A 21,658-nucleotide genomic window follows, 5' to 3' on the forward strand; every position below is an offset into this window, starting at 1 on the left:
GGGTTAGAACAGCAAGTTTACTGATCTTCCAAAGAAATATAACCTTACAGAAAAGTAATCAACAAAACAGTGCCAACATATGGAGATTCCTGGAGACTGTGAAGTTTGAGAGTGTCAGCCTACACACATGTAGCACTGGTAAACTCTCCCATTTCACTTTTCCCTACCAAAAGTAGTTAAACATGTGCTTGTCCTCTACTTAGACCAACCAAATTTCCATGTGGTCTTAGGTATTATCTCAAAGCTTACTTTACTAAAAGAGCTCAAAAGATGGATTCTGGCCCAATCATGCTATGTACTCGTACATAAGGACCAAGGAAGCAAGAACAATCACAGGTCAAACAACTTCTAGCATCTCACATAATTTTGGGGCACTAGAAGACAGACATGATGGGTAGGTGAAAAAGTTCTAGAAATAGTATTGGACAGGTTATCGGAATCTAGGACACACAGTAACCGGAGGAATTACTTAGAGGAGACTGTAATTTTGCTCTACATTTAAGTGGCACTATCTATGCAGCATTATTGGAAACAGAAATATCCAGCACCCTTTCTCTGCTTCTAGTGAGGTACAAGAACATTTCAACTCTTATCATTTCCCTTGTTACCAAGGGCTGAATGTATACGACATACAGTTTAACTTGTTAGCATTTATATTCCACTCAGAGGAAATCTGTTGGTACCTGACTCAGGAACACAACACAAAATGACACCACCATCTCTTGCCCCTGAAGTCCTCATTCTCATTTCCTCTCCTTACCTACATTCATCACCTCCACTATCCCTGCTCACATTAAAAACCTTGCAAGTGGTCACTCAACTGTGTAGTGCACATTATAGAAATTGGCCTGAAATGATCATTAAGGATCATCTAATCCAGAAGGCACTTTTCTAAAAAGGACTATGTAGTAATTATTTTAGACTCTGGAGACCATACATTCTCAGTCCTAACTACTCAATTCTTTTGTTGTAGGCTGAAAGCAGCCTCAAGGCAATTGAGCATGGCTATGCTCTCATAAAGCTTTATTTATGAACACTGAAACTGAAATTTCATCTAATTTTATGTATTAGAAAATGTTATTCTATTGATTTTTGCTCAACTATTTAAAAATGTAGAAACCATTCTTGGGCCATAGGTCATACAAAAAAAGGCAGCAGGCCAGAACTGCTGAATAACATTTAACCAAACAGATGATACTGTAAATATTCCTCTATCCTTTATTATGGGGTACATTGTAAATTCCAATACAATGTATAGGGATAAAAAAAACAGCATAATTGCATATGCATCACCTCACTTTCCATTTGTACTGAATTAGCCATATAAAAAAATAAAAAATTACTGTTAACTAGTCACCCTACAGTGCAAGGTAACACTAGAATTTATCTTTCCATCTAGTAACCACTGTTTTTTAAAGAGACAGAGTATCTCCCTGTTGCCCCAGCTGGAGTGCAGTGGCACAATCATAGTTCACCGCACCCTGGAACTCTTGGGCTAAGGGATCCTCCTTAGCCTCAGCCTCCCAAGTAGCTAGGTATACAGGCATGTGCTACCATGCCTGGCTACTTTTTTTTTTTTTTTTAATTTTGAGAGATGTTGCTCAGGCTGGTGTGGTCTCAAACTCCAGGCCTCAAGCGATCCTCCCACCTCAGACTCCTAAAGCACCGAGATTAGAGGCATGAGCCACTCTCTACTTCTATGAGATCTTTTTTACCTTCCACATAAGTACAGTAAGTACATGGAGTATTTATCTTTCTGTGCCTGGCTTACTGAACATAATATCTTCTAAGATTACATACATGTTGCTGAGAATTACAGAATTTTGTTTTTTTAATGGCCAAATAGTATTCCACGGGGTATATATGCCACGTTTTATCTGTTCAATTGCTGACAGACACAGGTTGATTCCAAATCTTGGGTATTGTGAATAGTGCTGGAATGAGCATGGCAGGTGCAGATGTCTCCGTATATGGATTTTCTTTTGGATATATACCCAGTAGTGGGACTGCTGAATCACATGGTAGTTCTATTTTTAGTTTGTTCAGGAACCTCCATAGTCTTCTCCATAATGGTTGTACAAGTCTACATTCCCACTTACAGTGTTTAAACGTTCCTTTGCCTCTGCATTCTCATCAGCATTTGTTACTGTCTTTTTGATAACTGTCATTCTAACGGGGGTAAGACAGTCTCTCATTGTGGTTTTGATTCTCTTTAGAATGAATATTTCTCCTCATAATATTCCTCTACTCTTAATAATGGATTTTCTGAAATTTTATGCACTATTCAAATAACTTTTTAAAAGTTGCCAAATCTGTCACAAAATATTAAACAACAAGAAAAATACCTAAAGGTAAACTTGAGAGGGGTGTAAAACAAAAGACCCTGAGAGAGCACCCTATTCCTAAATTGAGTGTTTTTGGTTACATGTTCTAAGTGCCTTACAATAAACCAGGCAATGTGCTTTATCTGGACAAAAGGAGCCCTAACTTCAAAGTTTGAGTTCCTCAAACTTTTTTAATAGTTAAATTTCAAGTACGTTAGACTGAAAATAATTTGGGTTTCCAAGTCAAAGATTAGAACAAATAATCATTAAAGATCATAAAAGAAGTTCAGGTCTTTAAATTCTATTTTCATTTGTTAAGCAATATTTCAATTTTCACGTTTTAATTGTTAAAATTCAGTAAGAGTTGAGCACGTAAATGAAACACTTGATTTACAGGTTCCGTGTTTCCATCCATACTCAACTCTAGTACTTACAGTACTTTGTTCTGTCATAGTACTTTTTAAATACTCCATCCTTTACCCTTCACTCCACAGGTTTTTTTCTCTTTTTTTTAAACAGGGTCTCACTCCCATCACCCAGGCTGGAGTGCAGTGGTGCAATCACAGCTCACTGTAGCCTCCTCCACCTCCTGGGCTCAGGTGCTCCTCCCACTTCAGCCTCCTGAGTAGCTGGGACCACAGGTACGCAACACCATACCCAACTAGTTTTTCTTTCTTTTTTTTTTTTTTCTGAGACGGAGTTTCACTCTTGTTGCCTAGGCTGGAGTGCAATGGCGTGATCTCGGCTCACCGCCACCTCTGCCTCCCAGGTTCAAGAGATTCTCCTGCCTCAGCCTCCCGAGTAGCTGGGATTACAAGCGCCCACCACCACACCCAGCTAATTTTTTGTATTTTTAGTAGAGACGGGGTTTCACCATGTTGGCCAGGCTGGTCTTGAACTCCTGACCTCACGTGACCCACCCACCTCAGCCTCCCAAAGTGCTGGGATTACAGGCGAGAGCCACTGCGCCCAGCCATTTTTTTTGTATTTTTTATAGAGACCAGATTTCACTCCACAGGTATTGACTTAGTGTATTACGTGACCACAGGCACTAACTGCTGGCCACTCCTGTCAACCTCAAGTGAGGTATGAGTAGTAAAGACAGAGTTCATCTGGACTGTGTTTACGCAAAGGGAAAACTGAAGTATCCAGAAGAGTTTAAAAAGAGTCTCAAAAACTATTTTGAATGCAAACTGGTGGTAATGAAGGTGTACACATTATTTTCAGATGAAATCTTCAAAACAGACGCATTTTTGAACTTAGCATCCCCAGTTTGATGCACCTGGATACTTGGGCTGTGCCTGACCTAAAACGTGTGTCTGTTCGTTTCTGAAAATAGGAGTATGTCATTCTACAGCTATAGCCTACCCTCCTTGGTCCTCTCCTACATCCATTTGAAAAATCTTTGAAAATGGGAAGAGATTTTTAAAACTCAGACAGCGGTCAACTTGAGGTTCAAACTGGTTCTAGTCTGAAGTTCTAAAATTAACTTTCTTTAAAAGAAACTCAGCATGATCAGATTTTTAGACTAGCAAGCTAAATGTGCTGCAATTTATTGTGGAAACTATGATGACTGTGCTTTTATCTATAAATTCAATCTCCTGTAACATTCACCAAGACTACGAAAAGCAAACACTGAGCAGGCCACCCATTTTCTCTCTACTGTTCTTTCAAAACAGGAATATTAAAATGTGGTACAACACAGAATCATCTTTACTGTGAATTACATGTTCTGCTAAGTAACTGGCAAAAAAAAAAAAAAATCAAACTGGCATTAACTTTACTAAAGACACAAATGCTTATATGCTATATTTTCTTATTCTGAATAGAATATTAAAATTTATTACCTCTAGGCCAAGCACAGTGGCTCAACCCTATAATCCTGGCGCTTTGGGAGGCAGAAGCAGGAGGATCACTTGAGGCCAGAAGTTTGAGACCAGCCTAGGCAACAGAGGAAGACCCTGTCTCTTTAAACACTCAAATTTATATCTAAGAATTCTCCCCCAAAGAACTTTCACTAAAATTCGTATCTAAGAATTCTCCCCCAAAGAACTTTAAAAATCAGGCTCCACTCTGAAGCCAGCCAGGGTCCCACCAGTTTCCACTTATAGTGCCACAATTCCAGAACAAAGGAGAAGCCATTCTGATGAGAACGACTTTGTTTCAATTTTGAAAAACCACGGATCAGGAAATACCTGAAGTATAATTTTTAGAATCCAAGTTGTCACATCACCTTCAGGATGTTTTCTTATTGTTAATGCCATGTGACAATAAAAGATAACAATTTTTATATAAATAATATTTCTGTTAAAATTCTGATCTCAACTTAGCTATTGTTAGTTTACAAATAGAAAGGTAGATATCATAAATTAGGTAAGCAAAGCATGCAAATCTAAAGCATCTCTATCTGAATTCCTAGATTAGCGTTAAAACCAATCACCGCAACAAATACCTCAACAGTATGCCTCGTGTGCAGAAAGGAAGCGATACTGAACATTCAATGCCACAACTGTAAGGTTTTCGGAGAAGCACCTGTGGCAGTTTCAGCAGTTTCTATATGGAATGCTCCCCCTTTCTAGGATTACTTGAAAAAATCAAGTCAATTCGAATTACGTAGCTGTAAAACATTGACATGTGTAGTTTTTACAGATTCAGAATCTTCTGTGTGATTTAAAACGGGCAATGGTTCATAATACAGGAAACTTAAATAATAAGGGATCACATATTTGCAGGCAACATTTGGATTAAAAATACATAGACAACATAAGGTGCAGAAGCACACTGAGCTTAAGCCATTGTCATGTGACCACCTGGACCATGAGCTACTGCTCTAAAACACTGCCTTTTAAATTACCTTTGGTAATTTTTTAGCATGAAGCCAATTTAAATATGTCAATATTTCAACATAAGTTTAACAGTATGGACTAAAAACCATCAACTCACGATTCTGGTTACTTTAAAATTTGGTATGCTGTATCTCAAATACATTAGTAACTATTCCTAGATGGAAATAAGCAAATACATGGAATCATTAAAAAAAGATAAAAAACATTACTAAATTGTCCATTTGTAAAGACAAAACATTAGCAAACATCTAAGATATCTTCAGCAAAAGAAATACATGTGTATTTTTAACCCTTTGGTATCCAAACTCTTATTTAATTATGAAGACTTTCTTAAATATATTCTTCAGTTAATAATAGGAAGAAACTATTTTTAAAGAGTTTCTACCTAAATAAATTTGGTGCCAAGTTTTCAAGTTCAAAGTTACTGAGGATAGTTTTACACTGCAATTGAACCACAATTATGTTTTCAAACATTAAAATGTAAAACCATCATTCCAGTAGTTTGATGAAATATTTAGCATGCTCCTGCTGTAATTTAGCAAGGGAAAAAGACATTTGGATTTAGAAATCATTGGTTTTATTTGAAAGCACTATCTATAAAAGTAGTAAAGAAATTATTAAAAACTGTATCTTAATCAAGCTGCTATGAAAAACAATCAAAATTCTAAACGATTTCTTAACAAGTCTGGAATGGTATCAATCCACTTACTGTCCCTGTCTAGCAGGCAGAACTTAATAGCTATCTCAGGAAGTGATGCCTCCATCCTGAAACATCTTAACAACCGGAAAATAGCCAAGACCAGACAAGTGTGCTGTGGTAACGATTAGATAAAAGGAGGCTGCACAGTGGCTCACACCTGTAAACCCAGTGCTCTGGGAGGCCAAGCTGGAAGGATTGCTTGAGCCCAGGAGTTTGAGACCAGCCTGGGTAACACAGCAAGACCCCATCTCTACAAAACATTTTTAAAAATTAGTTGGGCATGGTGGTATGTGCCTATAGTCCTGGCTACTCAAGAATCTGAGGCAGGAGGATCACTGGAGACCAGGAGTTTGAAGTTGCAGTGAACTATAATCATGCCACTGTACTTTAGCCTGGATGACAGAGTGAGACTCTGCCTCTTTAAAAAAAAAAAAAAAAAAAGGGAGGCAAAAAGGATGTAGGATGTGAGGATGACTAGAATTCAGAGGACCTAAAATCAGAAAATATGAATTCAGAGTCATAATTCTGGTAGATTTTGTAACTGAAATATTATTTTGATGGGCAAAAAAATGAACAAATATAAATAAACCACAAATTTCAAAATGAATAGCTAAAAGTAAATCTAGGTTACATTTTGCCAAGGGCAAAAGTCGCAAATGAATTTAACACTAATATTAAATATGCTCTTCATCTGTATTTGCCCTAATGAAAATCTGGTTTCTAGACAGGACTCTATGGTAAACAAACAAAGGTGGGTCATAAATGGTCAATTATGATCCAAACTGAAACAATTCCATTTTAATTAAAATTTCTTTTAATTAAAGTGAAACAGTATTTTTTTGTGGCATTAGAATAGTCTGCTAACATCACATTCTAGGCTTTGTTATTATAGCCAACTGTGCCTACTTTCTAAACTAGGCAAGAGAGACTTTTCTAGAGTGAGTCACTGAATTTGCTTATATAAGGCTATCGATGCTTCTCAAGCTATCTAATGATCCCAGTTAAGATAAAAATTATTAAGTTAAAATACATGTAGCCCAGCTGAAGATCTGGTTACCACAGAATAAATGGCTTCTCAAGAAATCCTCTCCTATAGAAAAGTTCTGAGACTTTGCCATTAAACACTGGCATCTGTATAATGCAGTATTAAAATGGACCTACGAATCTGCCTGAGATGCAAGTCATGCTGGTTTCATTCTAAATCTCTTTATTTCTACTCAGTGGCATAAAGCTATTTTACTAGCTGGTTGATATGGAAACATCCTCCACTTCTCTCTCAAGAAAATAAAGACAAATCAGCCAAAAGTAATTGGTACCAAATTACTGAAAGTACAGCTATTCCAAGGCTCGAATTCTATTTACAATGCTAGTAGTGAAAAGGTCTTCTTAATTATCAGCAGATAGCAAGTTTTCAAGTCTTTTTCCAAAATCACATTAAGACTTAATGTTATGCTGTTATTTGTTCCATCGTCCAAAAGAAAAATGAGATGACAATCTTTTTATAACAGTATATCCTCTTCTTCCAGTCAAAACCTGAGTACCAAGCAAGCAGCACTCAAATATTGGGGGCAGTGGAAAAATGCAACTACCATATAAGCAAGATTAAGGATGGTGACAACTTCACGTACTTGCTGAAAACTCCATACACAGAGATTTAGGTCCTTTAAAGTACACAAACATTTAGTTTGGTCACAAGTTAGATTTAATCCTGTGCATTTTAATTTTTAGATGTAAACAATGGCAAATAATAATGACCAACATATAAGCCAGAAACAGCCTCACACACAGAAAACTTGGCACCAAAACTCAAGATTTAAAATAAGGAAAGAAAAAGAAAGTCCATTAACATACTCACGTGTGGTGCTAGAAAATTTAATACGATGCACAGCAGCTGAAATGCGTTATCTTACAGATGCAACCTACATTAACAAGTAAGTTATATAACAAACCATTCTAGCCAGACACTTAGTGTAGTTGCCCTTATTATTATGTACCTGATGTCCAAAAAAGCACAACAATTTAAGACTTTGGGCACTTTATGTAGCAGATATATAAAAAGCAAAGCAGGAATTAAGAGCAAATGAGTTTAATAATACTGATATAAGGCAGCTTTTAATCTATTCACAGGAAAAGGAAAAATTTATATTATCTCCTAAATATTATAGCATGTAATATGAAGAGTTAATAATCTGGTCCATTCTGAATGAAAAAAAAGTAACTTTAACTAAGTTAATTCTATGCTCCTTGAACGTCTTAAAAAAAAGAAACGGTTATGATTTGCTAGGACTATACTTTACCATATGAGCAGCGTTACAGGGAATAAAATAGACCTAGTACCATTATTTTGGAGATTCAAACTGTTACACGTTGGTGGACTAAATGGGGTAAATTATTAAAATGTGCAGAAATCAAGAAGCAACTTACAAATTAGCTTACTGACAAAACTGACATTTTATCTCGATGTTAAAACTAAATAACCACATATACAATAGCAATGAATAATGATTACTTGTGCTCTATCTCCAGGCCAAAGGCTTATAACTTTAAGAATTGTTTTTGGCTAGGTAGCTCAGGCTAAATATTTCTTCTAAAAAAAATATGAAAGCTCAGTCCAGGGAAGTCACCATAATGCAGGGTCTTGAGTGGTGGCTCTTATACTGAGAAGGAAAAACAGACTGGCACCTGAGCCCATCTCAGCCACACCTGGTGGAAAAGAGACACTTGAGGGCCCTGTAACCAAGGACAGAATTGTAAATAAAAGATTCTCATTTTTTAAAAGACACCTACTAGAAAAAACGGACATTGTGATATTTATTGGCTGAAAAGATTAAGCTATCCATAAAATGAATAAAACATCTTTGTAATAAAATGTTCAGGACCAATTAAGAGTATTATTTAGAAAGTAAGTCATTAAAAATATTAACTTCTAATTATCCACTGTTTCAATAAATGACAAGCAATTTAATCAATTATGTTATGACTCCGTATTTTATAATGAAAGCTTGTTATAAAAATTAAAGATGAGTTTTAAATCTAACTACAGCTAAGAAAAATGCACAAATAACTTTGCTTTAAAGCAATCCACTGAGAATCATCTCAATGTTCTACTAGTATATAAAACATACTATCAATTGTTTCTACATTACCTTTAGTCACAACTATACATGAAGTCGCGAGAGTCCCTGCAATGTAACAGTAAATAGAGGCCATGTTTATAATACTAAATCACTATATAATGATCACAGCCCAAACTAATGGCGAATCTTGCCAATAAACTTAACAAAATAGAAGCTAAGATATTCACAGATGATTAACAGCCTCTGGTACCTACACATGTCGTGCATTAGCCTGTATGGTTTTGATGTCTAGGATCTATTTTCAATATAATACAGAGTCAAAGCAATGAAATGGAAACCAAAGGGTTAAACTAGTTTTGTGGGTTTTATTTCCTCCAAAGTCTAATGTTCACATTTCTGATTAGAATAATGTGGTTTATAATTAATTTTTAAGAATTATTCATAACACTCAGGGTAAAACAAAAAAGCTGATATCAGTTATTTTGGTTATTACAGCTCTATAGCTTACACTCAACATTTAAGGGTGAAAACCGCATCCATTTTGTTAATGCTGTGAACTGCAGAAGAAAAATTTTTATAATATAAATCTTTAAGAGAAAGTTAATACAAATAAATTTAATAGCTAAAATAAATGTATAATGTCATGGCTAATGATTTGCATATAAGATCTCATTTCTAAAAGAATACATGTAAACATTAAGATTGTCCTATCAAAGCATAAATAAGCTAACTGATGTAAGCTGGGCTAAAACAAAAGATATTTTAAAATAATGCCACCAGTACCAGAAGCTTACAGCAAGCTTGAGGTCTTTAATGTAAATAGTCCTATTTTACAAGGAACTATCAACCATTAAGTTACAATGGGCTTTAAAACACAACTTTCTCACATCTGCTAAGACGTGCAAATCAAAACCTAGAAAACTGAATTTTCTTTAGAAACCTTTTGAGCCAGAGAGGCCTGAAAAGATATTTTAATCCAATCCAAGCTTCTTGTTTTGAAATCAAAATTAGGCAAAGAAAAGTTTAAAGACCACAGTGACACGACTAGTTAGTGGCAAAGTAATGGTGGCAAAGTAATGATGCCAAGTTCAAAATCTAATTAGTTAACTGTTCTTTCAGTTCAAATACTCTCTCGACAAGAATATTGAGGCTGCTATGAAATTAAACCCCCTCCTCTAGAGATCAATTTAATCCACACAATTTTCCTCACTAACACCAACTGTTCTAAAAGGCAAAATTACATTACTAATTTTGAAAACAAAGTTTTAGGACTTTTGCCTGCTTATGTACTGCCTTTAAACAAAACATCCTCGACTACATCTTTAGCTGGAAAGAATAAACGAAAGACACTTACTCGATGTGAGCCCCATTCGCCACAAGGGCACTGATGCATTCTAGGCTCCCAGAGCGAGCTGCCTTGTGAATGGGAGTTTCACCCTCACAATCCTGAAACAACAAAAAGCAAAATACACACAGACTTAGAAGAAAACTTCTGACATTTTGGAAGTAATGTCATTAGCACAGATCAGAGACCTTCTCATCCTTTTTTGAAGTAAAACATTTTGAGCAAGATCTGAAGCAGAACACAAAGAAATCTATACGTGAACAGAGGATGAGAGCGAACCAGGAGGGGCCAAGATATTTGGTCATGACCAAATATCTTGGGGCCTCTCCAGTAGTGACAGCGTGATTGCTCTCAACAGTGATTTATAAATCACTTTACACTGGATCTTAGCACATGTGTGTTTTATATAAACCCAGAATAAGTTAACTAAACAAACAAGCCAACCAACCAACCACACACACACATTAAAATAGTCATCAAGGCCAAGAAATAGCACATAATAGCTGACATATGGTCTCAGCTACCCACTTTCCTCTGTGCCTACCCCAGTGCTAACCCGAGTCAACATCATCAATGCCGATCTTGAATCTTCTGCTTTGAACTTGAAGTGGGACTGCAACTTAGACAAGATGGCTTGAGGTTCAATAGTTGATCTATTTCCAATATTTACTAGAGGGAATATTTACTAAATATTCCCAATCTATTTTCAGTATTTATTAGAGGAAAGGGAGAAGAACACAAAGGTAAAGCAAACCAAGCTTCATGAGAATGAAATTCCTGCTTCAGAAAGTGCAGAGAGGGTGGGGTGGCGGGGGGTGGAGGTGAAGCACACACAGAGGCAGAGAAAAGTGAGCAGACCCAGGAAAGCCACTGTGAACATCAGCAGTCAACCCAGGTCTACATTGCATGAATGAAACAACCTGAAAGACCATCTCCATAGGCTGTCAAGCCAAGCAAGAGAGAGGAAAGGCAATCACACACAGCAATCAAGAGAAGAAAGTGATTTCTGGTCCATAGGCTATCAGCCAAGCAAGAGAGAGGAAAGGCAATCACACACAGCAATCAAGAGAAGAAAGTGATTTCTGGTCCATAGGCTGTCAGCCAAGCAAGAGAGAGGAAAGGCAATCACACACAGCAATCAAGAGAAGAAAGTGATTTCTGGTGGAAAATGAAGACTGGGAAATCCTGGGGGCTCCACAGCAACACTTCTTGAATACTCACACTGCAACCTCACTGGAAGCTGAACTGGACAGACTACCACACAATTAAGAGACCAAGATAAAAAGGAGTGCAGCAATTGTGGGTCACTTAGAAAACAGTTCATTCCTAAACTCAGTAAATAGCTAAGCTCCTTCACCAACGCATACTCACAGGAATAAACATGAGGTGAGGGCCACCCAAAGTTAAAAAAACAGCGGTAGATTAATTTACAGAAAAATAAGAGTATGAAAGGCTCGAGTGCTTGGTAGAGGGAAAAGTGTGCACATTTATTTAAACAAAGGTCTAAAGAGACTATAAAGCAATGTAAAGTTCTAAACAGAAAAATCCATTTTTGAAGACAGAAACACAGAAAACCACGCGGCTATAAACTATCCAGTCAACTTGGATTTTTTAAAAAGCGAAAACCTAGCCCTATCCTCCCCAAAAGAGAGGTGGGGAGAGAAGCAGTACAAAATAAAGACAAATAAAAATTACATAAAAACATTCCCAGGAAAACTGGAGCTGAGATTTAGATAAAGCTTTGCCAAAAAAGAAAAAAGCTAGAAAGGAAAAAAGGTCTTTAAAGCTATCCTTGCAAAATGACAAAAAAGTAAGGGTCTGTCATGGAGGGATATTAACAGATGACAATGAAAAAGCAAAACTACCCAACTCTGCAGGGACAATCTTTAAGGGCAGAGCAAACACTAGAGAAAGGCCCGGACATCCTGAGAGAAGGTAGCCAAGAGAAAAGATACTTAAGAGCAAAGAGCCAGGTGAAGGTGCCCAGGCCTCCAGCTCAGCCCACTCACATCACAGCCACGGCAAACTGAGTGATCTATAGGGAACTGGGAGCAGTGCCAGAATGCTCAAGACAGGCTGGGCACCCTGGGTTTTCATAAAGAAAAATTTCATTTCTAATCTAGATATGAAAAATTAAAGACATCAAACACCAGCAAAATTCTAGAAGAGGCATATGAAAGAGAAGATTTGCTAATTACAGACCAAGGCTAGTCAATATAGATTCACTAAAAACAAATCACAGGAAAGCTGACTTCATTTCCTCTTGGGGAAATCGAGAACACAGGCCTCCAGGCAGCATACGAGCTTTGGTAATCTCACAGGCTCACCTTAGAGACTGCCAAAAAAGTCTGTGGTATTAACCTTGAGGAAAATGAACTTTGAACTGTTAGTAGCTAACATGCCAAAAGATTAACAGACTAGAAATTGGCTTAAAACATTGCATCAACAGGTTCAAAAAATTAAATGGACACAAACAACAAAGGAGAAAAACCTGGATCTGGCATCCTGAGTTTATATGAGAAATGAGAGAAACTGTCTACCTGGAGATGAGTCAGCAGGTAGGCGGGGTGGGGAGCTAACAAAAGGGCTATTGTGTCCTCTAGAGTCACTGGGTGCCCATCACAAGAGGTGTCGAAATTCACCCACTACATAATAGAGCGAGACGATGCCTGCCTCAGATTCATATGTAAACTCCACATGCCAGCAGACCACAACTACCTAAGATACACTAAGGAGAAATTCCAGGATGCTTAACAATGCCAAATGATATGCCCTAGGCACATGTGAGGACTTGGAAATGTCTACCCGGATACTTCAAATACAGGGAGGGCTGCAAAGAAAAAGATTTTAGGATCCTGCCTGGGAAGAAGCGAGTGCGGTAGAGGTTTCCAGGAGGTATTATCTAGAGGCATCTGAGAGGAAGGTAGGGGACCCAGCAGCACACTTTCTGCCTCACTCCCTTTATTTGTTGAAAATACTGAGCTGCCGTAAGACACTTTGAAAAGGGGGCTTCACGATTTAAAAAGGTCTAGAAAGCAATGTTAGACAATTTCTCTAGTCCTCTCTAAATAAGATGCTATGTAACAATTTGATGAAAATTAACATACAAAAATTATATACTTAAATTCCATACTAAGTATTAATTACTGCCATTCATGGAATTATTAACTGTATTTTACTGATAAGGAGATTGAGCCACAAAGTTAATGACTTGCCCAAGGAATCAAGCCCACACTGCCCTCTCTACCAGGGGACAGGGGTAGAGGAGAAGGAAAAACACAAGGCGCTGCCCAGCACGTAAGAGTATTGAGTAGGTAATTCATAACTCTTGAATTTATGAAGACAAGCAACAGAGCAGCAGAGAAATATACATTATGTAAAGGCACACATGCAGAGATGGAAGGAGAGAAGTGTCAGCACAACCTTAAAACTTGTCCCATATCCCACATTTCAGTTTAGTAACAAACAGGCCTCAACTCTCGGCCACCTTCCCTTACATTTTCTTTTCTACTTCACATCTTTTAAGGGGACAAACTGCCTTATCACTTACCCCACTTTCCCATTGATCCTTGTTTTAAATCACGGCTAAAAACACCCTCTTTCTCAATTACTTACTGCTTAGGTGGGTAGCTGGGTTTTTAGAAGAGGGACTAGCAACAACCTTATACCTGGTTATAATCAAGGACTGAATCTTGGGAAAGACAGAAAAGTAGAAAGAAGACTTTGCACACAAGACCTTGATGACTATAAAGCATTTAAAGATAGGAGTAAAAAAATATAAAAAAGGTATAAAAACCAGCTCCCAGAGCCCATGCCCAGGTCTTAAGAGATGAAAATTATAAATTAGTCTAAGGACTAATCCATCTGCAGCAAAGGATGCTGAGTCTAGGGACTGCTCCCAGTCAGACAACCTAATGGTTATCAGATGCTGCTTGTCTTATACAACCAAGTACCTAACAATCTGAACGCTTGTGTGTTTGGTTTAGGTGAAATGATACTGAAAACACACCATGAAAAAAAAATCTGGCACAATTATGTTCCTGTTAGTATGCTTAATCTTAAATACCAAGTCCTCAAGTCACTTACTCTTTCCACTTAGTAAATGATACTTAGCACTTATCTGCATCAAGGCATCAACTTGTATCCGAAGCTCACTTTGGAGCTGACTTAATAGCCATGCTTTTCCTAGGATGAAAGTGTTTTTATAATTATCTGTGGAAATGAGGCTAAGGCAGCTACGAGTAGAAAGCCAGGAAACCTGGGCTCAAGGCCAGGCTCCTTTAATTACCAGCTATAACCTTGGGCACATCACTCTGGATCAGTCTATCACACAATAGGTGAAAGCATTCTATGAACGGAAAGCATTCCTATGGAAAGGGCCTACTATCCTCCACAAACAATTGAAGAAACATAAATTCCAGTCTGCCCTCAGGTAAAGATATCAAACTCTAATTAAGGCCTCAATTTAAAGCAATACCGTGTATAATTATAACTGCAAAAAGCAAAAGCAAACCAAGTCCATCACCAGCACTCTTACCGGTTTGTTAATGTTGGCTCCTGCTTGAATCAGCCAGACCAGGCACTGAGGATGTCCCCCAAAGGCTGCAATGTGGGCTGGCGTCTGCGCGTACCGCGTGGTGGAGACGTTGAGTGTGGCTCCCGCTCTCACCAACTGCACTAAGCACTCCAACTTCGAAAACAAGAGGGGTAATGAAAACACGCAGACATGTCAGTACACTATTCAATATTACATGAATAATCTAAATTCTATAATGGCGACAAATGGCATTGTTACCAGTTTTTTAACAGATTAAGTCACTCTTTCCCAATATCATGCAAATTTTAAAGGACTTTTAAGATAACATATTCCCTCGTCCTTATGAAAAAGATGGTAGACAGAAATAGAAAAATGCAAAAAGATGACTAACACTATACAGATTTAAGTATTTCGGTTTCCCTACAATTGAATAAGCCAAAATCAGAAAATATTGGACTGCGCTGTTCCAAGACTTCTATCAAAACTGTTTGTTGCACAGGCTATTCTAAACAAAAACGTTAAAGGGATTGGTGGGTTAAAAAACTTTGTGTAGGCCGGGCGCAGTGGCTCATGCCTGTAATCCTAGCACAAGGCAGGTGGATCACTTGAGATCAGGAATTCAAAACCAGCCTGGCCAACATGGTGAAACCCCATCTCTACTAAAAATACAAAAAAATTAGCTGGGCATGGTGGTGGACACCTGTAATCCCAGCTACTTGGGAGGCTGAGGCAGGAGAATTGCTTGAACCCAGAAGGCGGAGGTTGCAGAGAGCTGAGATCACGCCACTGAGCTGAGATCACGCCACTGCACTCCAACCTGGGCGACAGAGCAAGTCTCCATCTCAAACACCACCACCACCACCACCACTTTGTGTAATTCCAGGCGCAGTGCCTCATGCCTATAATTCCAGCACTTTGGGAGGCCAAGGCGGTTGGATCACCTGAGGTCAGGGGTTCAAGACCTGCCTGGCCAAACGGTGAAACCCCATATTGGGGTTTCAAAAATACAAAATTACAAAAATTAGCTGGGTGTGGTAGTGCATGCCTATAATCCCAGCTACTCAGAAGGCTGAGGCAGGAGAATCACTTGAACCTCGGAGGTGGAGGTTGCAGTGAGCAGAGATCACGCCGCTGCACTCCAGCGTGGGCAACAGAGCAAGACCCTGTCTCAAAAAACAAAACAAAACAACAACAAAAACCCCCACAAACTTTGTGTAGCCATAGTAAACTCCTCATAGTCAAAGACTATTTTCTATAGTGTGCACAACTGTGCACTTTTACACAAGCCAGCACTGAATACTCATTGAATACTCAATAGAGGCCCCATTCTCCATATTTTTTTACTCTTTTGAAATGATTTGTATTTAAAAACCCTATGGGGAAAAAAAAGCCTACAGCATAACTGAGCAATGCACCTAGTGGGTGACTAACATGGCAAGTTAAGACTTTGTGGCCAAGCACCAATACTATGATAGCCTCTGGCTAAAATAATTCAGCACATTCAACAAATTTAGCAAGTGCCTACCATGTGCCAAGCAATTGTTCAACCCACCTTCTCTGATCCTATACTGCTCATTTTCCCTCACTCCAATCACAATGCAGTTAGGGAACAAGCTATGCCTGACTGCAAGCAATTCTCTTCAAGAGGAGAGACCTCACCTGAAGACAAAACACCTGACACTCTCCCATCTCACCTCAAGGTTTCCTTTTCCATCTCTCTTAGCACTTTCAGGCTTTCAGTGAACACTCCTGTGAGATGAAGAGTACACAGATTCAAAATACCCTCTTCAACCAACTTGGACCTGGGAGTAAAGGCTGATGTCTATTTTTATTTATTGCCTTTATTAATTTACTGGGTGAAAATGAAAGTATTAATTAGCGATAAAATGAACAGGTTGCAAATCCAATAAAAATAAAACGGATGAAAATCACTTGGCGTACCAAAAATCAGCTATTGAGGGCTCGCTGGGCTTAAACCTGTTACCCTTGGGTTCAATTTAGAAACTTGGATTTGGAATTCTGTAAAGATACTGTTCAATATGGCACCATAAAAGCTACAATAGAGATTTTAAACAACCCGTTTAGTCCTCTGGCAACAAACGAGTCTTACCAACGGTTAGGGGATCTTGTGCACCACTGGCACATTTCTAAGAACACGAGCCTGAAACCTGTCTAAGAGGGCAGCCGTTAGCAGGGCTGGGGAGAAAGCCTGGACTTCGCAAGCGGCAGCCCTGAGTCCTGGCCTGATTTCTGTCCTAACAGCTTCTTCTCAGAAACGAATGTTTGGACACTGGACAGGGCTTTTCTAAGGCCCCTTCCGTATCTAAGACCAAAGAGCCCTATGATTCAGACAGCTGCAAACAATGAAGTAACTGCTTCTTGTTACAACATTTGATGACCAAGGTAAAGCTACTACTCAAAGTCCCATGGAAGTAGACTTTTGAAAAGTGATTTCAGTTGGTGTTTTTTAAAAAACTGTGATAAAATACACATTAAAGGTTACCATTTTAAAGCAGTTATGGCTATTTTAATCCCTAGGGACAAGTGGAGGCACCACTGGATTAACTTTTCTAAGTGACCATCTGTAATGAGGCTTTAAGCATTCTACCGATCGTTGTTCACTGACTGTCACCCAGTATTGTGTCGTTCTCAACCACGGTAGAAAGGACGGAATCCTAAAGTTTAGTGTAAAAATAAACCACAGCAACGGACACTCTGGAGGGAGGAAATCCTCAGATTACTGACTGCCTCGGGAAATCTATTTAAGGCTGCAGGCAGAAGCGCAGGGAGGAGGCTTTATTACTTTTGTTGGTTAAGAAACTCATTTCCCCTGGGCACCTGTTTTCTCCAGCTGGTACTACGGTTGCACAACTTCAGAGACAGTGCCACAGGAACCTAACAGCCCTTGAGGATTGATTAACTTGCTTGTCCCACCCCGATCGTCAAAACTCCTTTTCATTTCTTTTATTGAAAGAAAAGTGACTTTTCCTCTTTAAAAGAGTCAGAAACTGCTTTCCAAAAGATACAGCTGCGTTGTGAATGTAGCACCAGGGGCAGCAAGGTAAACCGCAACTTCATCAGCTGGTAACGACGTTACCAAGGCCAGGCCTTCTTAAAGTAACTTATTTCACATTACCTCTCACATATTTCTGCAAAACCATTTAACCCCATCTCATCATTTACGAGAAAAACACTATAAATATCCCTGAATTTTAGTGAATTAAAAAATATTAATTAAAACCAGTCACTTCTGAAATGCACGGTGAAATCTCATTTTAAGATTTCTGAGCAAGTACTCCAACGACTTCACAGATGAAGAAACTGTAGCTATCCAACCTTTTAAAACCTTAAAGCAGCACTGTGTTCCCCCAGAATTTTCAGTTTAAGAAAAAAGAGGGGAAAGTAAGGGCTCCACGGGAAGAGAATTCTGCTTTATTTAACCACTTCTGCAGTAATTTAGATCCAAGATAAACACAGCCGTCACTAATTTTCCTAAAGCGGGGCCAGCTACGAGCCTTAAAGCAAACCCAGAAGCTGGAGAGCCGGCCTCCATCCCACACAGCTGCCCGGGCCTTCCAGTCCCGCCAGGGCGCCTGCTTCTCGGCTGAGCTCGTACGCAGCGCGGCCCTCGGCTACCGGCGAGGCTGTGCGGAACCAGAAGGTCGACCGCGCCTGGGCATTCCCCGCGCGCCTCTTTCTGGTAGCGCGAGGGCGAAAAGACGCCTCCGACCCCAGCTCGGCTCCCCGGAAGCCGCCTGGGCGACTTCGCGGCCTAATACCCGGCTCTGTGAAATCGCTCGCGCCTCCGGCCCGGCCTGGAAGGCCCCGCGCCATCCGCGCGCGCGCGCACAGGATCCGGCCGACAGGCGCCGGGACCCCTGGAGCCCGCCTTGTTAGAAACTTGCTACGCGCGCCGCCGCACATGCGCCCTAGGCCCCTCGGGGCGCAGGCGCCGCCGACCCCGCTTCCGCCCCGCGCCCCCCGGCTGCCCCGTCGCGGCCCCGGACCGCGGGCACAGGCGCCGCCGATCCCGCTTCCGCCCCGCGATCCCGGCACGCCCTGCGCCCCCCGCACCTCAGACCCGCTTTCCCCGACTCCCACTGGACAGCCGCAGAAAATGGCGCCTTAAGGCGTTCGCACCCACCTTGCCGAAGTGCGCGGCCCAGTGCACGGGCGTCCAGCCATAGAAGGAGTCCTCAGAGGCCAGGTGGGCGTGGGGTGTCTGCTGCAGCAGCGAGCAGAGCGTGGCCAGGTCCCCGTCGCGGCAGGCGCGGTGCAGCGGGAAACGGAGCGAGAGCAGCTCCTCGCTGGAGAAGCCCGCCTCCACGCCCGCGCCCGCTCCCGCCGCCGACATGGTCTGTCACCGGAGAGCGCGGGGCTGTCTGGCCTAGAGGACGCGTCGGGGAGGACTCGAGAAGCCGCCGCCGCAGCACAAAGGAACGAGACTAGCGCCGCGGTCGCGTCCCACAGGCTGCCGAGCGGAGCGCGCGCAGAGGGGGCGGGGCGGGGCCTGGAGCGGCCGGGCTGGGGGCGGGGCCTGGTCCAGAGGACGCCTTGTGCAGCCGGGCAGGGGGCGGGGCCTGGAGCCGCGGACCTCTGGAGCGGCAGGGCAGGGGGCGGGACTTGGGCCGGAGGCCGCCTGGAGCAGCCGGGCGGAGGGCGGGGCTTGGAGCTGCGGACGCGTGGAGCGGCCGGTAGGGGGCGGGGTCTAGCCCACAGGACGCTTGGAGCAGCCGGTTAGGGGGCGGAGCCAGGACCAGAGGGCGCCAGCAGCAGCCGGTTAGGAGGCGGGGCCTGGGGCTGTCGACGTCTGGAGCAGCTGGGCACTGGGCTTGGGATAGAGGACGCCTGGGGCGGCGGGCGCCTGGAGTGGCCAGGGAGAGGGCGGGGCCTGGCTTGGGTCCGCGCCTGGGGCGGCCGGGGGCGGGGCCTGGCTGGAATCGTCGCCTGGAGCTCCGGTACAAGGGGCAGGGCCTGGCTGGGCCGCTGCCTACAGCGACTTCCGGGGCTTGTAGGTCACAGGGCTCGGAGGTCACGGGGCTGGCTGTGTGGGGGTTCAGGGGCGTAGAGCGGCCAAGCAGCGGTCTGAGTGGGGCCCGGGGCCGTCCGCGCGGTGGGTCTCGGCTGCGCGCCGGATGCGGACCGTGATGTCTCCGGCCTGGGAGCCGGTCCGGGCGGGTAATTCCGGCTGCCGGGGGCGCAGGTTGATGCTCTGCGGGCCTGCGCCCAGAGCAGGTGGGAGCCACGGGTCTCTCCGAGGCCCCGTAGCGCGCGGTGAAGTTGTCGAGTTAAAATTTATGGAGCGCCTACGGGGAGCAGGGCTTCTCGTTGACATCTGGGAATCAGCAAGCCCTAGTTCCTTACAGAGCAGGACAGATTCCTCGGTTTTGTCCGAGGGATCCCTTCTTCGGAATCGAGTGCAGTGGGCTAGGACTATACGTTTGCAACTTTAAGAGATAAGCCAGAAGACCAGACAGAGCAAAAAATAAAAGGCTTTTTGTTGAGAACTGTATAAATGTAAGGGAATACTAAATTCCCTATTTTTAATGACAGTATCATGGGCTTTATTACATATGTAATTTTATTCTGATTATGAAAGCATCAGTAATTTCACTATTGAGGAATAACCACAATGTTTATATTTCCTTTCCTTCTAAATATGCGGTCTTTTTAAATCATGTATTTTGTTTCATTTGTATATATAGTTTTCCGCTGTGTAAATTTTATTCCTTTTTGCAAAAGTCCACGTCACAGAAATTGAACTTTAACAAGGCAATTAGATGTCTAGGGAAATACTGATGCATGAGAAAGCATATTGCAGCATTGGTTAATAAAACAAAAAAATAGGAACCTAAGATTTAACAAAGGGAAATTGTTAACTAGTGGTGTAAACACTCAACACAGACATGTCTTCATACAGCAAACATTTGTTGAGTACAATGCTGAATGAAACACATTGAGAAACACTCTATAGTGAGGAAGTAGCAAATATTTCAATCCAGTGAGCAATTGCTAATGAATGGAAAATATGACACATAGAATCTATCTTCTCTCAGGGAGTTTGTAATCTGTTAGTGAAGCAGGAAAGAATAATCAAGCAATACTTTTTTGTTTGGACCAAAATGGTGAGAATAGACTATAAACTCATTTCAGGTTTTGTTTACTCTAGAACGTAATCATTTTTCTTTTCACATGCCATGTTGATTTTAATCTAATCTCTTTAAAATATATCCCCCTGATTTCCATCTTTCTTAGGAAAGAGGCGTCCCATTTTGCGAAAGGACGTGAGTGTATCTTGTCCTCCATATAATGAAAGGGAGGGATTACTCACTAGGCTACATTCTGGGAATGGTGAAACAGAGACAGTGGTAAGTCAAGGAATTTGCCCAAGGGCAAACTGCATGCCTGTGGCAGAGCTTAGAATAATATCCAGACCTAGGTTCCAACCCACTGTTAGATTTTTTTTAACTTTGGAATTTATTTTGTGTAGAATATTAAGTGCTAGGAAGATAAAATAGGTTATAGTGATAGGGTACTTCGCGTATGTCTTTCCTCACTTCAGATGACTGGTTTTTTTTAAGGATTATTTAGACTATATACATGTTTATGTAGCTATACAGGAGTAGACTGACATATATACATGGTGATGGATCCCCAAGACAGATCTTGTGACTGTGGCAGGAGGATTGTGGATAGGATGGTGTCTACTCACTATTCCCAATGCCAGTGATCTAATTGGTTGGTCACCCAGATTTTGCTCAACTCTCATAATTGTCAGATGCGTTCCAACTAGAACTACTCCATCTTAAATGGGGCTGGGTAAAATGAG

At 41.3% G+C, this 21,658-nt stretch overlaps 1 protein-coding gene across 5 annotated transcripts in view; it reads right to left on the minus strand.

Annotated features, from left to right (window-relative positions):
* ANKRD10 (ankyrin repeat domain 10) overlaps positions 1-19,359 on the minus strand; it is a 36,906-nt gene extending 17,547 nt beyond the window's left edge. For 2 of the 5 annotated variants that reach the window (XM_054446151.2, XM_054446150.2), the window contains exons 1-3: positions 18,974-19,359; positions 14,830-14,982; positions 10,302-10,393 (exon numbers count right to left, since the gene is read on the minus strand). In XM_054446151.2, coding sequence (XP_054302126.2) covers positions 10,302-10,393; positions 14,830-14,982; positions 18,974-19,183 — 455 coding nt within the window. In that variant the 5' untranslated portion in view covers positions 19,184-19,359. The remainder of the gene's footprint in view (positions 1-10,301; positions 10,394-14,829; positions 14,983-18,973) is intronic. The other 3 variants (XM_054446152.2, XM_063651152.1, XM_054446154.2) reach the window with 3 other exon arrangements.
* Between the last annotated feature and the right edge of the window lie 2,299 nt (positions 19,360-21,658).

This window comes from Pongo pygmaeus, chromosome 14, assembly GCF_028885625.2.
Source record: "Pongo pygmaeus isolate AG05252 chromosome 14, NHGRI_mPonPyg2-v2.0_pri, whole genome shotgun sequence".
In the NCBI taxonomy this organism is placed as follows: domain Eukaryota; kingdom Metazoa; phylum Chordata; class Mammalia; order Primates; family Hominidae; genus Pongo; species Pongo pygmaeus.